Source organism: Genypterus blacodes, unplaced genomic scaffold (assembly GCF_046128005.1).
Source record: "Genypterus blacodes isolate CSIRO-AG114 ecotype Tasmania unplaced genomic scaffold, CSIRO-AGI_Gbla_v1 ptg000032l_1, whole genome shotgun sequence".
Classification (NCBI taxonomy): Eukaryota; Metazoa; Chordata; class Actinopteri; order Ophidiiformes; family Ophidiidae; genus Genypterus; species Genypterus blacodes.
In genome coordinates, this window is record NW_027466845.1 from 5,429,550 (window position 1) to 5,453,078 (window position 23,529).

The 23,529-nt window shown below is 45.4% G+C and overlaps 1 protein-coding gene across 1 annotated transcript in view; it reads left to right on the top strand.

The window, feature by feature from the left end:
- The first annotated feature begins 457 nt into the window (after positions 1 to 457).
- Positions 458 to 23,529, top strand: part of LOC142995270 (roundabout homolog 2) — a 32,928-nt gene continuing 9,856 nt past the window's right edge. The window contains exons 1-10 of the mRNA XM_076146260.1: positions 458 to 512; positions 6,664 to 6,990; positions 15,810 to 15,967; positions 16,242 to 16,362; positions 16,444 to 16,582; positions 17,383 to 17,510; positions 19,398 to 19,522; positions 20,482 to 20,653; positions 21,387 to 21,592; positions 23,353 to 23,434. Coding sequence (XP_076002375.1) covers positions 458 to 512; positions 6,664 to 6,990; positions 15,810 to 15,967; positions 16,242 to 16,362; positions 16,444 to 16,582; positions 17,383 to 17,510; positions 19,398 to 19,522; positions 20,482 to 20,653; positions 21,387 to 21,592; positions 23,353 to 23,434 — 1,513 coding nt within the window. The remainder of the gene's footprint in view (positions 513 to 6,663; positions 6,991 to 15,809; positions 15,968 to 16,241; positions 16,363 to 16,443; positions 16,583 to 17,382; positions 17,511 to 19,397; positions 19,523 to 20,481; positions 20,654 to 21,386; positions 21,593 to 23,352; positions 23,435 to 23,529) is intronic.

A 23,529-nucleotide genomic window follows, 5' to 3' on the forward strand; every position in this document is an offset into this window, starting at 1 on the left:
CTCCTGGAGGTTGGGGAGGATTTGTTGCGGGTAGCCGGGAGTAGAAGCATCCTCTCCACCGCCGCCTGCCTGGACCGACACCGGGGGGAATATTCTTATTGATGACCAGGCTAAACATAGTTATTAACCCTTTGTTCGGCGGTGTGTTTGGACTTGTTTTCTCTCTATTAGTTGCTGTGTGAAGTGACTGTTAGACGGGTCTTTGGTTTTGCACCCATGCCGGGACGGAGTGATGGTGCTGAGTTGGGTCGTTAGGTTTGTCAGGGCGGTGCTGACGCCGCTGCTGTCGCGTCTCTCGGGCAGTTACGTCAAAGTTTCACACTGTGCCGGAGCGACATTTGTGGCCACTGAATGTGGCCGCAGGTCCGATAGATTCTAAGATCAACACTGCTTATTGGACCCGAGTGGACAGCAGGGACCTGCCGAAGACACAAAGAGGACACGGAGAGGGTTGGAGATGAACTTTGGACATTTACTACTTGTGACTGTCACATTCATCACCATCACGTCAGGTAAAATATAGAATTGCAGACTCTCTCTCTCTCTCTCTCTCTCTCTCTCTCTCTCTCTCTCTCTCTCTCTCTCTCTCTCTCTCTCTCGCTCTCTCTCTCTCACACACACACAGCCCATATGGCGTGACTTCTTCTGTGTGTGTGTGTGTTTGAAATGTCTTATTTCACATTCTGTTCTGCTTTTTCTTCCACACTGATGGGGATGTGAGGATCTGTGGGCCGCACACGCAAATCGTTTTATTCAGATGCTTAAATGGTCATAATAAGAAAGATGAGATGCACAATTAACACACACACACACATGGTAATGGAACAGGGAGGCTACGTTTAGTAGTGATCAAATAAATGTTGATCCGTATTTAACCTTGTTTTGCTTTAATAACAGCAACAGTCTTGAGCCAGGAGGTTCAGTTTTCAATTAATAGCAAATCTTCCTGACAAATCTGCTTTTCTGCTGATGTCAAAAGTCAAAGCTGCCACCTCATCTTCCATCTTTTGGATCATTTTCATCCTGAGCCATGCAGAGATGTGTGTGTGTGTGTGTGTGTCTCTCTCTCTCTCTCTCTCTCTCTCTCTCTCTCTCTCTCTTTTTCTTTCTCTCACACACACTCTCTTGCTCTGCCATGTTATTATAAACGTGCCACCCTTCAACATGAAAGGTACTTTTCATTACACACAGCACCTGCCCGCATTCAGCTCTCCACCATGGCTTATTCCTCCTCATTCCCAGTCTCTATTCCACTCTTGGTGATCTTTATTTCTTCCATAGATGAGCGTTCAGGTTGGATCTGTGGGCTGTGTGTGAAATGATATAGAAAGATGTAAGCGTTTACAGGCGTGTTGGCGTTTGCAGTAGAAAATCATGAACTCTTCTCTTCCGAGTTGATCATGAGATTGTGGGCAGGACACAAAAAGCCTCACAGACTGGTTTCCCCTCACAGCTCTGTCACTCTCTCCCCCACACACAAACCCAAATCACTCCTTTAATTAATACAACAGTTGACTTAATGTGGCTCATTGAAATTGCAGCTATCTGGAGCCGAAATTCCAGCTCAGCTGTTGATGTGCTCTGCGTGCAACTAATCAATGTTAAACAACCCTTAACTGGTGATTTGCTTCCGCTCTGTCCTCCCTCTCATTACTTAGTGATAAGCAAACGGCTGAGGGCTGACTAAAGCCTTCCACAGTCCCACTTGACGGAATGAGTGTGGATGATGAAACCACTGCAGAAGCCATTTAGTCACCTAATATGCTGCTGGAACAGGCAGCAGCTTGAGTCATATCACTGGATGTTGATGTCCTACTTGTGGTAAACTCGGTGATGAAATCAGTGAGATCAGATGAGGACGTGTTGCCAAGCAAAAGCACCAATTGCCAAAATCAACCTAACTTTCTTCCTCAAAATGCATGTTGGTTTGGCACGCTGTCACCCACCCACAGTGGAAGATAGAGAATTGTTTTTTGGGCCTTTTTACTTATGTAAATAAGCTGAAATTGAAAAGACAGCGATAAATCTCATCAGGCAGCAAACCGCACTTTGGACAAGCTGCCAGGTTTTGGCTTCTGTGCTGTGCCTTGAAGTTTAAATGGAGTGTAAAGTTAAAGTCTCTGAGCTTCGTGTCTAAAAGGTAAATTGCTGTGATCAAGCTGTGAGCTGAATTCAGAGAGAACCTTGGATTTCACCAACCCTGCTAGACACCAAGATCTGAAGGGACAACAGTGCAACAGTAGTTCACTTTTAGCCCACGCAAGCTGAACATTTGTAGATATTAATTAAGGAAAGCATCATGTCAACGCCACAGCTGGAACATGAGAAATGCCAAATATAGCCTGGATCAACAGTGCTCTCAAGACAGCATCTTGATCATCCTCTTAACTCCTGCCCTGCTGTCTCTATCTGTGAGATGAGGCGGAACTGTGTGAGATGCTGCGAGCAAACGTGGGTGTGTGTCAGAGTGTGCAATTAGGACCAATGCAATGAGTTGTCCGTCAGAGCCGCGTGCTGCGCTAATGGGCCTTGCTCTCCATCTGAGGATATTTTGTTTTCCCTGTCAAGAAATGAAGAATTTATCGCAAATTACACACCATTTTTGCAATTAATGTTTCCACATACACACACACACATTATAATTTATTATGCAATAATAAGGCATATCTGTCATGCGCTGCCCCCTAGCTAAGCTTCCATCCATGTGTTTGTATGCTAATTTTCATACATTGAATAGAAAATGTCCTCTGGGTGACACAGGTTTTAGACTGTCAGCGTTTTCAGGCTGTTGAAGTCGATTGTAAATTGAAGCAGAAGACTTTGTTGAAAAGATTGAATGACCTTTCTTGATGAACGTGTGTAGAAGTTACAAGCTGGCCGCACTGGAGTCACTGCTGCCACCTAGTGGTTACATAAAAATAATGCAGAAAAGAAGAAATGCGGTGGGTCTGGGATCTGGAACATTTTCTCAATTGTTCCTTGGCATCTCCACAAAATTAAACAAAATCAATATGTTTTTCGGTTTTCTTGCTAACATCCTGGTAACACACACACACACACACACACACACACACACACACACACACACACAAACCAAAGCAAAACGTAAAGAACGTGATGGTAGCAAAAATCTGTCCGTTTTATCCAATTGCAGCCTATCAATGGATCACATTTACCTGCGTACGCTGCACCTGCTAGATAAGCTTTGTTACATTTGCCTCACTAGCCTAGTTTGTAGTAGTTCAAGAAGTTTTCAGTTTTGTCTGACACGCTCCTTCTTCCTTGACATTTTAAAGAGTTCGTTTTTTTTTAGTTTTTATCACATTTACAAAGCTTTATTTCATGGGAGATGCGCTCAAGCTAGCAACGGAATATCACACGATACAGATCATGAAAAATATAGAAAGTAGCTTTGTGTTCTATCACTTCTCCAAGTAATCTGCTGACTTTTCTGTGGAAGAGTTGTAGGATATGAGCTCAGACAAAGATGCAAAGTCTGCAAAGTCTCCCTCAGCCTGGGCCACATTGACGTCACCGCATCAGTCTTAAACATTGTGCATCCTTGAGAGGGTCGATAACCTTGCGCGAAACCAACACTCCCTCGTTCACAATGCTTCTTGTATTGAAAGAACGACGGCTCAAGGTTGACATCCATTCACTTTCATGGATTATCTTGGCTGTGCTTTAGCCTCGTGCTGAAGGTCTTTGAAGATTGCCCGAGTGAAGATGTTAAGTGCAGGATCCCTCATTAAAGCTCTCTGATTCGAACTCGGCACACTGGCAACTGGCATAGAAAAAGCCACAAAAGTGAAGCTTATTTTTTGTGTGTTACTACACCGATGAAAAGGTTTTTGTTTGAATAAACAAGGTGAAGTTGTCGAGTTTTACCTCATCTCAAGTGAAAACACATCTATTGATCGGTGCAGCGCTGCAACTGTTGACTTGTTCTCTACGTTTTGAAGGCATGAGCTTCATTCTTGTTCACTTTGAATAGCAGCCATTTCCTTTTCAAATTCGAGGAGATTCTACAGCTTTTCTTGCTTTGTTTTGAAACTTTACATCATGAAAACCAATGTCCTCTTGTACAAAGTAGTTGGTTGTCACCTTTTTAATTACAAGCAATCATTTCACAGCAGAATGCCCCAAATTCCTGTTTTTTCCCTTGACGAAACTTAGCCAGGCCATGAATTGCTTAAATGCGCTTTGATATCTCCCAGGACCCGCTGTTAGCTCTAATGGGCCGTGTTGATGATCCGACTCAAACATAACATTATAAAGCTTCCCGTTATTGTCACTGTTGATGTTTTTGTCTGTCACAAACTGGAGCCGACAGAGTTTTCTTTCTGCTGAAAGGTGTTTCAAGACGAAGCTCCGCAATCTTCCTGTCATGGAGCAAACATTACGGCAAAACGGAAAGCATATCTGTTTTCGTAAAGGAAAGGTGTTTGTTTCACTTCCAAGGTGGTGCAGACTTTTCACTGATTGCACAGTTGTCACCAGGGTGGATCATTGCTCGCCATTTAGCCACCTGAAGCTATTTGCATCCCTTTCTTTTGACAAGACTACTTTCTCTGTAATAGGTCGTCACGGTGCTGCATTGATCCTATTGAGTGATAGTCGTGGCTGGAGCAGTAATTAACCGTTATTAGCAACCCCACAGGGTTAGCTTTAGAAAAGTTCCAATTTTCTTCTTCTAGTAAGGAAAATATTGACTTGCTTAATCAAATCAACACAAAAATGCAATCACAACGCTGTTCAAATGATTTGTGGTCTCTAAACACTTCCAGGGTTTCATGGTATGTGCTGACACACCTGGGACAGAGAGAACTGCAGATCAAATCTCGATGAGGTTTGCTGAGGCACAAGGGTAACATCCTGATTCCTTGACTTTGCAGTTTCAACTTGCTTAATATTCCCCATTGTGACCAATTCATTGAAAGCGATGCTAGAGAATAGGTGGATTCCCCTTTAAAACAGTTTACCTTAAGGTTAAGTCAGTTTCCAAAGAATTCCAAAAGGTAGTGTCAAGCAAATGTTGTTGTCTTAACACACACAGATTTGTCATTTTGCTTATTTATACTGTGATGATGTAATGATGACATGAGTGTTTGACTTATAGGGACACTTAATCTTACAATTGAATGGCAGTTTGTCAAAGAAAGTGAACAAATGTGAAATCAATAAACAGCGCATGAGAGGGGATTTGATGGATTTATGCTAAATGAAATCTATCACATTTAGGATGTTGGCGGTATCCCGGGATTCCAATGAGTTGTGTGACAGGATTCCCAGAGGAGTGACAGGGAAGAGCACAGCGTTCCTCACCCTGCCCTGCCATTACACGCGTGTGTGCTCTCACATCCGATCACTGCAGTAAAATATAGCTTAACAGGAAATACATGATGATATCTATTAAGTGGAGGATTAACTCACTGGTACAGAAAAGATCAGTGTGCATTTATTTGCGCTTAGTCTACTTTTTCTAATCAAAGTGTGTGTTGTGCTGTGTGCTGCATCACGCTTTTAATGGCTGGAGTGCTACTCGTCCACATCCTGCATTAGCGCCCTGAGCCGCCCCTGTTTGTGTGTTTGTGAGCTGAGAGGCGCTGAGATGCCTCTTTAGATGTTTACTCTGGCTTTATGGCGTGATGGCGACCCAGCCGCCACCGTAGATCAAATCGCACAAATCTGCTTACAGCTAAAAGTGGAGGATTTAGCCCCATGCCACAGATTGAAGTCTAATGTAACAGCAGACATGTGTGTCATTAGGTTACTCCTGACTGCTCCTCTCCAACCTGCTCCTCTGATAATGGAGGATTTTCATGCAATCTAGATTATAAAGTGAAAACAGTGCTTCAGCTGGACCGGCATGATAATCAGTGGCACAGTGACCGTTTCATTTTTTTCCCTTCTTTCCAACGACCATCTGTTCCCGAGGACGAAAACTAAAAGCAGCAGCTCCTGAATTATTCATTTTTTAACTGTAAAACATTGTTAGAGACATTTGGTCCTGCTCTAAAAGCTTACCTTAGGCCTTGAAGTGGGTGAAGCCTTCCCTCATAAGCCAAGAGACAACAGTAATGGATCCCCAGAGAGAGAGAGAGAGAGAGAGAGAGAGAGAGAGAGAGAGAGAGAGAGAGGGAGAGATGGGAGTTATCCATACCTCCCTGCCTCTGTCATTCTCCACACTTAGGTCTTTCTCCTCTTAAATGCACAGGTCTGCTCCCCTCGGCTTCCCACCATCCATCATCGCTACCAGGCAGCCATCCTGATTGACAGAGAGATTGTCCATTACCATATCACATGGGTGATCGCACGCACCGGTACAGGTGGCGTCTGCTGTGAAAAGGCTCTGCAAACAGACATGAATCTTTACCAGCAGGCAATATGGGCACGCTGCATTGTGCACCTTTTGCAGAGTATAGCGAGAACAGCTGGATATCAGATTCTATGAGCGAAGGAACCACAGCTTGTTATTGCAATACATGTCAACAATTCAGTGAATCTCAAAACAGAGATTACATGAGCTCCCTCCTGGCTTTGCAACACACCGGCATCGCTTGCACCGGATATTCGTGCCTGGGCGATATCTGTCCTGTTACAAAGATAGCTGTTGCTGGATAGATAACACTAACACACCATCCCTCCCTCTCCTCCCTGCAGGATCCCGGGCAAGGCTTGAGGACGGCGCGCCACGGATTGTGGAGGACCCCTCGGATTTGGTCGTCTCCAAAGGGGAGCCCGCCACCCTTAACTGCAAGGCGGAGGGCCGACCCGCTCCCAACATCGAGTGGTACAAGGACGGGGAGCGGGTGGAGACGGACAAAGATGACCCTCGCTCTCACCGCATGCTCCTGCCCAGCGGCTCCCTCTTCTTCCTGCGCATCGTGCACGGACGCAGGAGCAAACCAGACGAGGGCATTTACACCTGCATCGCCCGAAACTACCTGGGGGAGGCCATTAGTCGCAACGCTTCACTGGAAGTTGCGAGTAAGTAGTGCTACACCATCGATCACAGTCCTGAAAGTGTGTTTGTGTGTGTGTGTGTGTGTGTGAGAGAGAGAGCGTTGGTGTGCGTTCATTTGCATTCTATCATGATGTGTCTTGGGTGCGTGTGCTTTACAGTTGTGGGTCCCCAAATGTCCCGGCGGTCGTCTCGCACCATTAAGGAGGTGCTCTGGAGAATTAACTGTTCTTAATAATAATGCTGTGAAGAATCCAATCTGCCTTCGCTTTAAAACGCCTGCGATGGGTGAAACTTAGTGCAGAAACAAGTCAAAGCCAGTCAGTGGGAAAGAATCTATTCTTACTTCATTCTCTCGTCTCTGAGAGGTTGAAGGGGTGAGCTAAAAAAAAACAAAATAACAAAATGAACTAAGCCAAATATTAATATGTGCCTACTATGGCTCAGTGATATATTGGAAGAAACCAGAGCAAATATATCAGGGAATCTTGATCATATAACTCAGAGGCTGTGGTGCAGTGGAAGTAGATCAAATGTATTTTCTTATGTTACGTTTCTATAACTAATAATCTTTTTCAATTCTGGCAAATATGACTCAAAATCCCCCTGGAAACACCTTCAGGATCAAATTGATGAATGTAGCGGTGCGTAAAGAAGAAGGAATGGATCAGCGGTACACAGTGAGTGTCACGCTGTAAACCTACACCCCATCAGGTTGAGGTAGAGTGAGAAGGCGAGGCTGGCAGGAGAGAGATGGAGAATAGGCGCCGCTGTGGTCCCCGCTGACCACGATGGAGAACACATGGCTGTCTGCATTATGTTTTAGAAACGCAGCACCCAGCGTGACCTCACCTCGCAGTCGTGCTCCACTAGGTCACGTGTGTTTGTGTATCTGCACCAAAGTAAAAATCCTCCACTGTCCCTTATTTCTCCTCCTCCTCCTCGCGAGCGATTGTCTGCCTTCCCCTCGCCTGAGCCGGGCCCTGAGCTCTCTTTTGCAGGACTTAGACAGATTAGTCAGCGCGTTGATTACGGCGCGGCGCATAACAGATTAGCGAGGTCGAATTATCCTTAAGAAAAAAAGAAAAAGAAAAAACCCCAAAACAGGCAATTTGAGCCGGCCTTATCTTCCGCCGCACTGACGCTTCTTCCTCCTCTCTGGCTGACCTCATCTGCAGCTCGCAGTCCAAAAATAGGGAGAGCCTCCTCGGTTATATATTAGGCAACATAAGAGGCGGCAGCTAATGCAAATATTCAAGCTGGGGGGGGGATAAGACATAAAGTAAAGTAAACCAACACGTCGCCTCTTTTTAAAATCGTAACAATGCCATTTTTCATGTGTGTGTGGCTGGAGATTACAGTGCAGTAACAATGTTAAAGGGATAATTCACCTGCAGGCTCTGAGTGACTAACAGCATTAATAAGTGCCTGTTTTCCTCTAATCCCTGTGCCTCCGGCTGGTCGGGGCATATGCTTAAACAGCATGGTGGTGGTCTTGAACTCCCCCCTGTTCTCCCTGTGAAGCCGTGCTGACTATCAGGGTAAATAGTGACCCAATTAGCCCCGTCGGGGGTAGGGGGGATGGTGTATGAGGTGTTAATGAGGGGGCAGTTTTTAAGCCGGTCAAAGAAATGAGGGAAGGTCGTCTGCGGTATGTGTGTGTGTGTCTGTGTGTGTGTGTGTGGTTGGAGTGTGAGAGACAACAGGTGCGAGGAGAAAGAGCTTTAACGTCTACGCTGAGCCGCGTTTAATGCCGATGCATCTGCTCCTATTGCTGTTTGGCTCGGAGCGGGGAAGCAGAATTGTTGATTTAACCACAACGATAGAAGCAATAATGTCTGAAGAAAAGAGGAGAATCGTGAAAGGAATGTGTCAGAGGAAGAAGCAGTAGTTGGAGTCTTTTTGAAGGATGTGTACCTGAAGATTATGATGATGATCTACTACTGCTGGTACTGATTGTTATTTATTGGTACCTTTCACCACTCAAGGTCTCTCTAATAGAAAACACTCTGAAGCCATTTAAACGTGGGAGGTAAATTCGAACATTACTTTTGTTTTGTACAGTAGCATAAAGGTCTAAAATCAGAGGGGGATCAGCGTTGCCTCTGCTACACGTTACTGCTTGGTTCATGTTTTCGTCTTGTTTGTCACGACGCAGCAAATCCATTCCCGTGCTTGCTGTCCAAGCGCATGTTTCAGCCCACCGGAGCAGCGTCCACAACTAATTGGACCTATTGATCACGATTTATCTGTGGAAAAAGCCCAATGTCATCCACTGTAACGGGTGTGTTACTGTGAAAGACCTTAACAATAGTCTGCCTGTCGCACACTGACACTTTGACTTTGACCACTCAGGGACCAGTGTATCATGTGCACCTGCAGCATGGAACGCAACAACGAACGCACAACAACCCTGCAGTAAATCTTATATTTGTGAAGCTCCTAATGTTTAGCATTAAGTGTAAACTGTGCCGTTAACTTGACCAAGGAGGCGAAACAATTTAAACGTCACGCCCTCCAAGACAAACTGGCTTAAAAGTCACCAGTGTGTGATTTACCTCAGGGGCTGTTGTAAGCCATTGCTAATAAACTGATGAGGTGGGCAAATATGAGTTAATCTATCAATAAATCCATGTAAAAGCTGATTCCTTACAAGCACGCCAGGATTCAAACAGATTTATGTCGCTCTTTGTTCCATGGAGCGCCCCTCAGATTCACATTTGCATCTTAAGTGATAGTTGTTTCATGTTCAAATGCTTCTCTCGCACCCCGAGGTTCTGAGTTCGCACACAGCTACAGTTGCTGCCGTCTGGAGCTCTGCGAAGAAATGCAAGCAGCAGTAATTTTTCTGTTCTCTCTCCTCTCTTTTCACCTCTTTCACTGTGAGCTGCCAGTGACCGGCTGACTCGCTTTTCACCCGTTAAAAAGACAAGAATAATGAGACGACAGGAGCGGACTATATTCCATTTCTGCGTCCTCTCAAGCTGTCTTCTCTGCCTTGAAAAGAGGAGTATTGTAAACTGTAAAGAGGGGTCGATTTTACCTAATTCAGAGTTGTGGCTGTGAGTGTGTTTCCTGTGCGAGGGAGGAGCCGGTCACATGCTCGTGTCGGGATTAGAATAAAGTGGGACAAGTAAAAAAAAAATCAAAGTTGCTTGAAAGGCTTGAGAGGCAGATGTTCCTCTTGCTCCTGACGAGGGATTATGAAAGAATCAAAGTTCTGCTCGCAGCTTGTTTTCTGGGTGTTCTTCTTGCTCCACATTCTCTTTTCTCTGGAGAACATCTGCAGATAGAATTCCCGCACTGTTTGAAAAAGATCTTCGCTTTGATGCAAATGATCCGCCTAATTTCGACGGTGGGTGTCGAAATCGGCACAGCTAGCGCGTGTTTGACTCCGAGCCTTTAATATCGCCGTGAAAATAGTCGTCTCCAAGGTAAAGTCTTTACAGCAGTTACGGAACAGTTACTGGAACACTCTCACTTCGTTTTTGGGAAGCAAAAGAATTTATGGGCAGCAGTGACCCATAAAGGCTTCTATCATCCTCCATAAACACAAATCAGACAATGGAAGGATTAAAGCAATCGCTCTTCTGTGTAGGCAAAGCCTCCATTAGCTGTGCTGGGCAGTATCATGGCAATGGGATTAGACCACCAGCTAACAGCTTTACTGCTCTCTGAAATAAAAGAACAATGGCCGATAGGAGGAACAATCTGCCAAAGGTCCACTCTCCCTCCTGTCCTGTAACCTTCACCTTTCCACCTCTCCACCGTGCATACACCATCCAACCAATCTAGGCCGTCTGCTCCGCCTGCCTCCCACACACGCTGTCACCTTCAGGACAACTCTGCCTGCCTCTTTCACACGCACACACGCACACATGCACACATGCACACACACACACACACACACACACACACACACACACACACACACACACACACACACACACACACACACACAAACACACACACATGTTCCCTTAAACTTGCCTGGTGTGTCACTGTTACATGAAGTTGTTCCTGTAATTGGCCTTCTGGCTGCTTGGGTCTTATGAAACAAAACAAAACACCCCGCATGCCACATTAAAATTAAAAGTATTTATCTTTCCAAATGTGTTTGCAGGAGAGTGTAATGTCTCAGAATGATGCAAAAAACCTGTCATGCTCTCGTTCTCTTCTCTCATCCTTCCAAACGCACTAACAGATGGCCTTTCTGCAGTCCCAAAGCTGTTAAGGCTGCTAAACGGCATATGAAAGAGATAAACTTCATTTAAAAATCAAACGATGAATATTCTCTAAGAGATTAAATGGACCTAATCTGTAATTCCCTTAAATTTTTGTTTAGTTATCCCCAAGTTGTGAAAATAATCAGGGGGTCTCTCTGGGCTGTGCGCGTGGAAATGCTGATGAAACTGCAGAAAGCTCTGCTTTTACAATTATTTACACTCCCACAAGGAGCCTGTGGGAGTGTGAGAAGGAAGAGACAGAGCTCAGGCGCCCGGGTGGACACCTGGGCCGTCTCTGAGCTGCGTTTGACGAGGAAGAAGGAGACTTGGTGGCATTGTGATAGATGATGAGCTAAGTTAGGGCGAGGAGGAGGAGGAGGAGGAGGAGGAGGAGGAGGACATTTCTGAGACGATTCTGCGATGGGATTGTAATCACGTATGTACACGAGTGTGAAATGCTGTTTAGCACGGCACTCTTTCATGTTAAACCAAAGAAGGATAGCATTACCTTCAAAGCGTCTCTGAGCTCGGTCCCAATAGCGTTTGGGGATGTGAACTGAGGAGCATCTTCCAGCTCTCTGGCTTGTGTTTCAAACCCTCTTAATGTCCCAGTTTCTGCCAGAGTCTTGCACTCAAAGGACTCTGGGTTTCTCGAGGTTGTGTGTGGGTGTGGATGCCTGTGTGTGTGTGTATGTGTGTGTGTGGATTTGTATCCATGCGTGTCTGTGTGAATCCAGTTCAAGGATTAGCTCGACTCTGCCCAGAATGTTTTCATTTCTGCCACCGTAGCAGAGAAGAAAAAGTGTGCTTGCGTCTAATCAGGCCTCACAATGCAGCACATTCAATTAGACCCTCAGCTCAGCGGAGAAACGTACGGAAGCAGGCAGCCAAGTGAGCAGGGTCGGGGTTCTTTGGTGAAGCAGGCATATGGGGAGGAGTGTGAGCGGCTTTACTCATTAAAGACGACCTCGTGCCTTTACTAGAGATCCTTGTTTATTGTGAGGTGCAGCTCAAAATGAAGGCCTTCAGCTTTAGATACTGACTGAGTCATCGGAGCTGCAGATTTAGCTTTAACTTTCAATTATCAGCAGTAATTATATAATGTTACTTATGGCAATTAATCAAACTCCAGGTGCTTTCTGGTTAATATTAAAACGGTTTCCTGGTGTGTGATTCCTTCTGATTACACACAAGAACATTATATTTATGTAATTAAGTTTGGCAAATTTGTTTGCTAATTCTAACTACTTCAGGAAAAAATTGTAATTGTTATTTTTCTGGCCAGTACTTTTTGATTGTGATTATATTTAATAAACTTCGCCTTAGGGGAGTCTACATCAGTGATTGATCAATCCTGCCCCTGGAGTCCCCACAGCCCTGTGTATTTATATTCTGTCTTTCTCTGCTCGACACACACGACACACACGTGATTATCCGAGCACACCGCGTTTCCTTGATTGAATGTCCCTGACCTTCAGCTCTTGATTGGCTACAAACACCTGATTTAACCAATCAACGGTATCATTATCTGTTAAGTTGAATCAGGTGTGTGTGTGTGTGTGTGTGTGTGTGTGTGTGTGTGTGTGTGTGTGTGTGTGTGTGTGTGTGTGTGTATGTGTGTGTGTGTGTTTAGCAGGGGATAGTGGGACCTAGTAGCGTGCTGCGGTTCCCCTGGGAGACTGGAATGATTGTGCCTTTAGTCCTCCCGGGGTGCTGAGACTCGCAAGATGTGGCTTTGTTGGAAACAGTATGAACATTGTGTGGAAATTGCTTTTTTCATTATTTTCATCTTTCTGTGGGTCAAAAGCAGCGTTCTTATTCAGCGACACAAGCAGCTACCCACACACATCACGCGCTTTGGTTACGTAAATTTACTTTATTTGTCAAAGGTTGGAAGTGCGGAGAAGTTTGAAAGTTTCCTGCTCGGAATTTTGATTTTATAGTGGTCGTGATATTTATAATACGATATGAAGACATCGGCACCAATCTGTCTGCGCACCAGTTCAACACACACACGCGCACACACACACAAACTAATTATCCATTTCTGTCTGCAAAGGCCCATCGTTGCCACATAATCTCCTGTATCCAAGAAGCATTAAACGTAAATGCTAATTAAGACATCAGCGTGACATAATGACAAACACAATGACGTTCAAGAGGTGAGCATTTCTGAATGGAATGCTCATGTTCATTCAAAGCCTCTATACTATCGGTAGCTTTAATGTCACAGCATTTTAAAGAAAGAGAAGATTGAGCTACCGCCGGTGACGAGTGACAACACTGACTTCATTTGAATAAAATTCACTTTTAAAGGGCCGTAAGCTGGTGTGTGTCCCTGAACGCCCCGTGTGACCCGAGCCGAAGAGAGAGATGACTGATGTCCACTTCAGTCTCGATGAGGACGTGAAGCCCAGACCTGAGGGAAGACGGTCTGCTGCCGCCTCGCTATGTTTGGAATATTAATATGCATTTACCCAAGATAATTACAGCCCCAGAACCAGGCCAAGAAACGCCTCCTTCATCTTTCAATAAGAATGATAAAGTCGCTCCAGATGAGATTTTACTCAAGCCTGGTGGGCCTGAATATTGATGGTGCGTTTAAGGTCCATGCAGACATAAACCTGTCAGGTATAATGCTGGGTAATTAATGAGGCATAGCTTTAGTTATGTACGTAAAGTAATGGTCTAATTTAACACGGATTGAACAAATTTTGAATATAGTTAAAATTCTAATTCACACAACTTTGTCAGTGTGATGATAATGATCGGGGCGATGGAGGTTAATTATCGCCGCGGAGGAGCTTATGGTTTTGATCGCAGATTTCCATGGAACTCGGTGGGAGGTCGGGAGGCGCGGCCCAGGGGAGGAAGGTGTTAAATGGCGCCGATCCAAATCCAATGACGGATACAGGATTATTTAAAAACGTGAGATTGATGGGCTTTCCACCACAAGTAATCTAATCTCAATCAATCTGACAGAAACTAAATCGGGGACATTGATCCCATGATGGATTGTCATTGTTTGCACTTCTGACACATGCTGCACACCTCGCAGCCGTAACATCACAGCTTCAAACTCTGAGCAGAACCTCCTGCTTTGTTTTAAAGTGTTCAAGGTTATAAATACGTGTTGTCTTTTTTCAGCATTGGCGGAGGAATGTGCTCTAATGAGCCCTCCTCCCGTGTTTACAGTGAAGTAGACAGTCGTGCGCGTGTGATCAATCCATGAAATATTAATGAACGTGTAAAAGGAGAATGTATTGATTGATTAGTCTGAAATAACATAATAATAACATTGGGTTGCGAAGAAAAAAAGGCCGTAGGCTGAGCTACAGGATGTGGTGCTAACTGATGAGTGGAGTGTGTCTGTGTGTGTGTGTGTGTGTGTGTGTGTGCGCACGCGTGCGTGCGTGTGTGTGTGTCTGTGATTGAACATTTCAGCCTGTCAGCATGGTATGAGTTTCCATTGTACAGCAGGTCTCCAGAGAGGGCGCCGGTTCACGGTTGGCGCTGTGGCTTTCATCTGTCAGTCACAGCACAAGATTAAAAGATATCAAAGGTCGCCGTGTCAAACCTCTCATCCTGTCTTCATCCACCGGGTGGCAGAAACTTCAGGGGTGAAACGTTGGAGTTATACAATGTCTTTCACTCTACCGATGTCATTCTCAGTCAAAGCGCCGCCTCACATTTGCATCAGAGACACGGGCCTTTCATTAATGCAGAGGCCATTTTTTTTCCCTCCCTCACATGGATTAAATTATGAATGCACTGTTATTTGTTTACTCCATGTTGGATGGAGAGAGACGTGCATTATTCATCCGCTCCGACAGGCAGGGGAGACAGCAGAGTGGGACACAGGCGGAGGAAACATTAAAACAGCGTGCAGGCAAATCGATGATGTCGGGGCTTTGAGCGGCCACGCACACGCTAGCGTAATGATTGACTTTGACTCGCCGAGCTTGTTTTCGCCTAACCTTCAGTGAGGAGACGTTGTAGTTGCATCAAAGCTTAGCAGTAACGACGATGAGCCAGCTACAAGTAACTTAGCTACTTACTCTAACTAAGCTACAAGTAACTAAGCTACTTTTTTGTAGCTTGTCCCAGGAACTTAATAAACTACTGCTGTCATAATTATTCCCAAAGTTTATTAAAAACACACACAAACGAAATTCCCAAACACACAGCGCTACTCTCTTTAACATATCCCAGCATGCATCAGTGTTTTCAATCACGTCTCTTAGCCTCATGGGAAGTAGTCAAGAATAATAATGTTTTCCATAGAAACCAGTGTGTAAAAAGGAAACAGGCGTTGCTTTTTGAAATCATGCTGTAATTGTTGTTGCTCACAGTGTATTGGAAACACTCTTTCTTATACGGTTTTCTAGTTGTTTCCTTTGAGAATAAAACAGCAGAAATGTTGAATAATTCATCTAAGTGACTTTATTATAAAGTACCTTGGATGTAGTGATGTAGTAGCTACTTTAAATCACGAGTAGCTTGTGTTGCTCCTTCCAGATCTCTGGCTTTGATGTTCCGTCTTTGTCTTAAACAAAGCAGACAGATGTAGCCTGTAATGTTGGAGCCTAATTAGATTTCTTTGTGCTTTGCTTCGTCAGTCCTGAGAGATGATTTCCGCCAGGCTCCGAGCGATGTGGTGGTGGCTGCCGGCGAGCCTGCTGTCTTGGAGTGTGTGCCTCCACGCGGTCACCCCGAGCCCGTCGTGTCCTGGAAACGCAACAACGCCCGCGTCACTGCCAAGGATGACCGCATCTCAGTGAGTGCAACCCACACGTCACCATACATAAATAGACACTGATTAAAGTATTCTAGGCATAATTTGGGTATTTTTGCCAATATAATGCCATATTTTTTACTACTATTGTCTTGAAGTCAGATGATGTCACCTTCTTGTCCAAACTCTGTCATCCTGCTCTTTCACATTCATCACTCCGAGCAAAATCCCCCCTTTAACATGATGGAAAAGTTACAAAGTGCTCCTTTAATTTTTGCTGATGATGACATCATCTCATCACTGGGGTGTTTTCCAGATGCGTGGGGGCAGACTGATGATCTCTCACACCAGGAAGAGCGACGCCGGCATGTATGTGTGTGTGGGCACGAACATGGTGGGAGAGAGGGACAGCGACCCGGCCGAGCTGGTGGTTTACGGTCGGTATTTACTGTGCTCGCCCATTGGTTTGTGCTGCTGATGAAGTAGGACTCAAACCAGTCTTCCTTTGCCCACCGCAGAGCGTCCTGTGCTAGTGCGTAGGCCGGTGAACCAGGTGGTGATGGAGGAGGAGACGGTGGACTTCCTGTGTGAAGTCCACGGAGATCCTGCTCCCACGGTGCGGTGGCGGCGAGAGGAAGGGGAACTCCCCCGCGGCAGGTGAGAGGGAGCGCCGACTGTTCGGAACGTGTCTGTGACATGAGCGTGTGTTGGGTTTCGCACGTGTGACCCAGAAAAACAAATGTGGAGTGATGGTGCATTCATTTATAGCTTCAACTCATCAATTATCCAATCTGAATCCATACATTTCAATGAACTAATTCCACAAATTCATTAGTTGGCAGAATCCTCATGTGAACACTTTCATCCATGTTCCTTCCTAAATTCAATCATCCACGTATAGTGTGTGTGTGTGTGTGTGTGCCTGTGTGTGCGCGTGCGTGCGTGCGTGTGTGTGTGTCTTAAGCTGGAAATACTGATATAGAAACCAAGATTTATCCAGTATTGTATTTGAAGGTTAAATCTGATATCTATGTTCAGTTATTCATGATATGTCTTGTGAATTCAAAGATTTATGCAGTTTATCTCTGTATTGTGTCTGTTTTCCACCCTTAACTGCTAATTAAATCTGCAAACTGCTCGTTTTCTTAACATAACGTGACAACTCATCCAATCAGATGAGACCATTGAATGTTTCGGATTAGGTTTGAGACCTTTTGAAGGATTTCCTCCGCAGTATCCACAGCCGATAAGACAGACGGTTCCTCTTGTTTCCAGATAATTTCACTTGATTGTGGACCAAAAATCCCCGCAACAGGTTGATTGGCAAGGGCAGCAAATAGCGTTATCTCGTCTCGCCGACTGATTCTCCTCACTGGGATCAAACGGGCGAGATGGAAGTTTTGAGGTTTCTTTGCTGATAGATCGCTCGTTATCGCTGCTATCATCTCCTTCTTCAGGTTCGAGATCCGGAACGGCAACAGCCTTCGTCTGTTCAGAGTGAAAGAGCAGGATGAAGGGACATACACCTGCACGTCAGAGAACAGCGTGGGCAAGACGGAGGCCTCGGCCATGCTACAGGTCCACGGTGAGCGGCGCCTCATGCATTTTGTATGTGAGGAATATGCAGTGCATGCAGATGTTACGCACACACGCACACACACACTTGGCCATGCATAGAATAAGCTACATGTTCATGCATACCAGGTCACATGGCAGCAACCTCACACAATTTTCCTGCACAAGGTTGTGTGTGTGTGTGTGTGTGTGTATAAGTGTATGTTTGTGAGCTGCTGTCCAGCGGTGCTGTCAGGAGCTTATGCTAAACTGTGTGGATTACGCCCTTTGACAGATGTTTGGTAGACGTTTGCTTTAACTCACTGCCAGAGAGAAGTACAGTATTAATAAGACATGACTCTCTCTCGCGCTCTCTCTCTCTCTCTCTCTCTCTCTCCCTCGCTCTCTCCCCCCCTCTGCCCTTCTTCCCTGCGTTGTGTCTTTTGTCAGATGTGCTGACTCCCTCCTCTAACGCCTTTATCATTGTAAATGAAATCCAGCCCAGAGTATTTTCCATTCTCTCCATATTCCTTTTGTTCTGTTCCCCGCAATCTCCGCTTTTGTTTGGTAGCTGTGCGTTTTATCCACCTCATTAATTTTAAATCTCTCTCCATCATGTTTCCAACCCTGTCGTCATTCCATTTAGCCCATTCTGCATGCTCATATTCTCTCTGTTCTGCACGCCGCGTCTTTATTTAGAAAGTAGAACACCGTTTTTCTGTAAATATAATGGTTTCTACATAAACAATGGTTAAAATAGCTTCTTCCGTCGGGCACAGAGGCGTTGACGACACGCTTGTTGCTGCAGTCTGGCGCTGATTAAGCCTCCAACACAGCAACTTAGTGTACAACAGATTACGCGCGTCTATCAAACACACATCTGTTGTTTTTAAGCAAGTGTGTGAGCATTGTGTGACACCGTGTAAATCCCCCTGGTTTAAGATGCAGCAGCAGCAGCATTTTAATGACAGCTAAAGGAGGTGTTATTTTTCAGCATTAAAAATACGCACACACTTATCCTTACTCATTGTTGACCTCAAACATCGTCCTCTCTCGTTTTTGCCTCAATTGTTATAGTAGAAACACAATCCCATAGTGTGTGTGTATGTGTTTGTGTATCCTCTCCGAGCAAAACAAAGTCTGTTTAGGTCTTTAACTCACCAGGTTAGGGACTCAGTTTTATCGTTTTAATTTACTACACTTACTACTATGTAATTAATGCCTTATTGCAGTGAATAAAACTTTTCCTTATTCTTGTCTTACTTACTTATATATATTGTCTTAACAACATTTATTCTCCTGCCTCTGTGCTGTTTGGGCTCAGTAGCCTGTGATCAAATTCTCACCTGAAATGTAAAAAGAAAAGTAATCTGTTTCTTGTCTAGAAGCACAAACAGTTGGAGACGATTTCCCTCACAAATCAAAGGAAATGTTATTATCCCAGAGTCGGCCTGTGCTCGGGAACGCACTGTGACACTCTGCTAATAAGAACGCCACGACACCACGCAGATGACTCAGCTCCCATGTGTGTGTGGAGGCAAACATGTGTCTGCATGATTGTGTGTGTGTGTGTGTGTCTGTGTGAGTGTGCATGTGCTGTGTCAAGGGGAGAGTGGGGATGCTGGGCAATCTGGGCAGTGTAACTTTTGGGACCTTTCCCAAAGTAGCTGTGAGTAAAATGTCACCAGAATGCCATCGCTCCGGGCTGTGATGATTGGTTGCTTTCAAAGTACGCAGAGGTCATGTCTCTCTTTCAACACAAGCTGAAGAGAATATACAGAGCAGCTATAGATCACAAACCTGCTGCGTCTTGGCCGTAAAGATTTGCAGACCAGCGCTTCATCACACGATTCAGTCATAAACGAGCAGCGGTCGATTGAAACCTGCTTGACTGCTGGACGTCTCTTCTCTTTTGCAGTACCGCCACAGATTGCCACCAAGCCTCGCGACCAGATTGCCACCCAGGGGAAGAGTGTCTCCTTCCAATGCGGCACCACAGGAAACCCTCCACCTGCCATCTTCTGGCAGAAAGAGGGCAGCCAGGTAAGAGACCGGAGCCAGAGAACAGGAGACTCTACTCTGCGGTTAGAAGCATCCAGCACAGCCTAAAGTCAAAGCTCATGTTTGTTGCTCCATTTTGAGGGTTTGTGCTGAAACCCTGGCACCATTACTCATGCTCTACTGTGCATTATTCCAGTAAGCAGACGTGTCTTCTCCCCTTTCTTGTATTAAAGCTGAGGATGATTCACCGTGACACAAACAGGTTTTGTCTTGACACTTTCTTTTGGGGGGTTCCCACACTTTTCAAGACACATCCACCGAGCAAAAACAGGCAAGACACGAACGCGCACCACACTTGCATTTGGCTCAGAGATACGAGTGCAGATAAGTGTTGGAAGACTTTGCTGTATTGCGTTGGCGTCGACATTTTTCGTTCTCTCTCTCGCTTGCAACTGTGGCGCAAGAGAAAAGTGATGGAAGGGGGGGAGGAGATGAGCGAGAGAGGTAGGAAAGGAAGGAGGAGCTGCGTTAGAGGTGTTAGAGGTACACCAGGTGTGGAAAGTGCTTCTTCAGGGCGAACCTGCAGAGAAACACTGTCTTCCTTCCACATGGCGGCCAACAACTATAAATTCCCTGTTGCACAATAGCAGCTGAGCTCCACGAGTTTACAGTGCAAACCTGAAGACGTTTTAGAAACCCTTTGGGGGTGGGCATGTGATCCGACGCAGCTCTTGTGAATAAGCTTCTGGATGTTTATAGAGCCGTTTGGCGTATTTGCTGGATTATTTGTAGCCTTACAACCTTGAGTCCCTCTGCTGTCATCTAATCTTCTTAGACGAATGAAACGAACGGGTAAATGGGTTGATTCGCCTCCCTTCCCACTCGTTCTCATTCATCCTGCTCGCTGAAACAGAGTGGAACAGCTATTAAGCATCTGTTCATGCATCGTCCCCATAACGCTGCTCTGCTGTGTGTTTGCGTGTGTGTGTGTGTGTGTTTAGATGTTGCTGTTTCCTGGCCAGCCACCGTCACAGTCAGGTCGTCACTCTGTTTCCATGAGCGGCGTGCTGACCATAACTGATGTCCACCCGGAGGACTCAGGCTTTTATGTGTGCCAAGCTATCAGCGTAGCAGGAAGTGTGCTGACCAAAGCGCTGCTGGAGGTGGAGGGGGGTGAGTCTTGTTGTCGAGTTGTCGAGTTGTCTCCAGACTCCAGAACAGATGAGTCATGTTTTGAACCTTGGGGGGAGAATTTATTCTCATCGTAAACATCTGGATATTACAATAAAAGTTATTTAATTGCTTCGTAGGTGCTCGACAATAATGAACATAAAGAGCCGGATCGAACTCGGTACCACCTACTGGATAAGTAATGCGTTTCGGGGCTTTGAGCTCGTCCCCGGGCAGCTTTTCAGCGCCCATCATGAGGCTTTTCTTGCTGTCTAAGCACCTATTTGTTTTGTAAGCAATTAATTTTTTTTACACCAATTGAATTATGGAGTCTGGCACTGAGGCTCCTTCTCCACAGGCATTTTGTAAACATTATTAATCTTGAGATTCCACCACTTGTTTTCAGTGTAAGATGAATCAGAGAAATCAATAATAATTTGAATAGTTTTTACTTAATTTTATATTATTTTGCCGTCCAGGGATTAAAACATGACGGCAAGACGGGAAAGCGTAAAAACACAAAACAGCAACAATTTAGACATGGCATAAGATATTAATTAAACTTGGATTTAAGAAGGAAATGTGCATTGAGGCAGGGGCTAGAATCACATTTAATTATAAAATGATTGACACCTGCATTTAAGTGACAGAAAACCTATGTGTCATGTCAACATAATTGGAGAAAAGCCTCTGGGGACTCAACGTCCTGCCTTCTTCTAACCCCCTGACTCCACAGGTCCCTCAGGCCAAGTCCCGCCCATCATCCGCCAAGGCCCAGCCAATCAGACGGCGTCGCTGGGGTCGGCAGTGCAGCTGCACTGCCGCGTGATCGGAGGGCCTTCGGTGGAGATTTCCTGGGAGAAGGACGGAAGTAGAATTCAGGGAGACAAAACTCGGCTGAGCTTGATGGAGAATGGCACTTTGCAAATCACCAACATAAAGGTTTGTGTGTGCATGTGTGTGTGTCCCTGTGTGATATATAAGAAAGGGCATAGAGGTGAATGTCCTTTAAACTGAAGAAAAGTAGCCCAACAAACTATCTTGCCTGATTTCTCACCTCCATTTACTTTATACCCATTGAAACGTCTTCTGCAGCACACACACACATTCACAAACACACACACACACGTTTTTCCTCATTCTTCCATTATTTACTCTGTTATCGTTCCTAAAAAATTGAGGTGAGACTGCATTTCAAAGAGAAATCTCTCTCGGGCAGCGCATATCTCACCAGTGCAATTACGTGCTCATGTAGTGTGTAATTGTAATGTTAATGAAGGTGCTTGTTTGTTAATGCTAATGCACTCGGCTTTGATGAAAGAGCAGTCAGCAGGGCCTTTCTGTCTCAAACCCAACCTGGAGGTCAGGGAGTATGCCTGGAGGACAGAGTATCTTTCCCGTTAATTGATCGGAGATAGATGATTAATCATCTAACGGGGCTTTAATTAAATCTCCTACCCGGTCTGCTTATTCACTTCCTTTCTCCTTTCCCTTTTTACTCCGGCTGTGCCCCGCTCAGCAAACTCGCAGCATTAACGCTCGGCCCCAGGGCGCCAGCCAGGCGGAGGAAATCTGCCACGCCATTGTGCTCGATGGAACAGAAGAGATGCATTAGTATGGCACCAAGGGGATGACAAGGGAGGGAGGAAAAGAAGAGGAAACGGAGCTGACGAGCCAGGGACTAAAAATATTTACCCCCGCTGCCGCCCCCTGACCACCATCAATATTTTAGCAGTCGTTCCCACTCATCCGATGTTCACCTGCCCCACATAAGGTGCTGTCTGTCAGGCAGAGGTCAGCACTGCAGTGAATGATCTCATGTGTTGGGATAATGGTAGCTTCAGCAGACTGGCTCGCCGCCCCGACGCGAGTGAGAGCTGAACGCCGGCTGTGCCAGCGAAGCGTGTAGAAAACATACAGTTCACAATGTAAATGGATGGCAGGTAGTGTGCGGTGTGGTGCAGCAAAGCTTTTAGGAGAGATGCTGGGTCGTGATGTATACAGAGAGAAAAGCGCTATTGTGTAATGTCGGTTTGGATGGGTAACGTCTCAACCTGAAGATGACAGAGAGAGGCCGTGTACCTGCTGGATCTTAACATGCTCGCTTCTTTCATTTGTTCTCTCGCTCTTTATTTCTTCGGTCTATTTAAAGGCTCTCCCACACAAACGCAGCTTTTGCAGCGCATCTCCAGCCCCCTTGGCCTTGACAGTGTCGCGAATGAGTCAAAGAGTTGAGAGAGACTTTATTGTCGGCTGGAAATCAGTGGAAAAGAGACATCAAAAACTTAAAACACGAAAAATTAGACTTAAAAGCAAATGTTTAAGAGGAGCTGTTATGGGCAGGCGTTGGCAGTATGCAGATGATCCACCGCTCTTATTGTTTGTCTCTGAATCGCTGCTGTCTGAAAGGGACTGTCTGAAAATGACACTCACAGTAATGAGGTGTCTGAGACTAGAAGACTTTTCAGAAACGCAGGCTTTTGTTATTTTTTCTGGTAGGTATTTAATGGGTCCTTGGACACAACATGAATTGCAAACAGAATCATTTTGAAGAAGAATTTATTCAGAATTTGCAAGGCAATAATTTGCTCCACTAGACGACAGTTTCATGGCTTCACATTCTCCAGGCTGTTACAGGCCAGCATGTCCGACTTATGTGCACGAGGGCGTCCTTTGATGGGTTTGTCTTGGCTGTCTCACAGGACACAGACTCTGGGATGTACACGTGCACCGCATCCAGTGCCACAGGCGAGTCGAGCTGGAGTGGGATGTTGACTGTCAGAGGTACCCAGAGAACTCATTAGAACCATCGCACAATGCTTCAGTTTGTCATTTCCAGTCTCGTCATCGGTCTGTTCTTAACGTTACGCGGCCTTGTC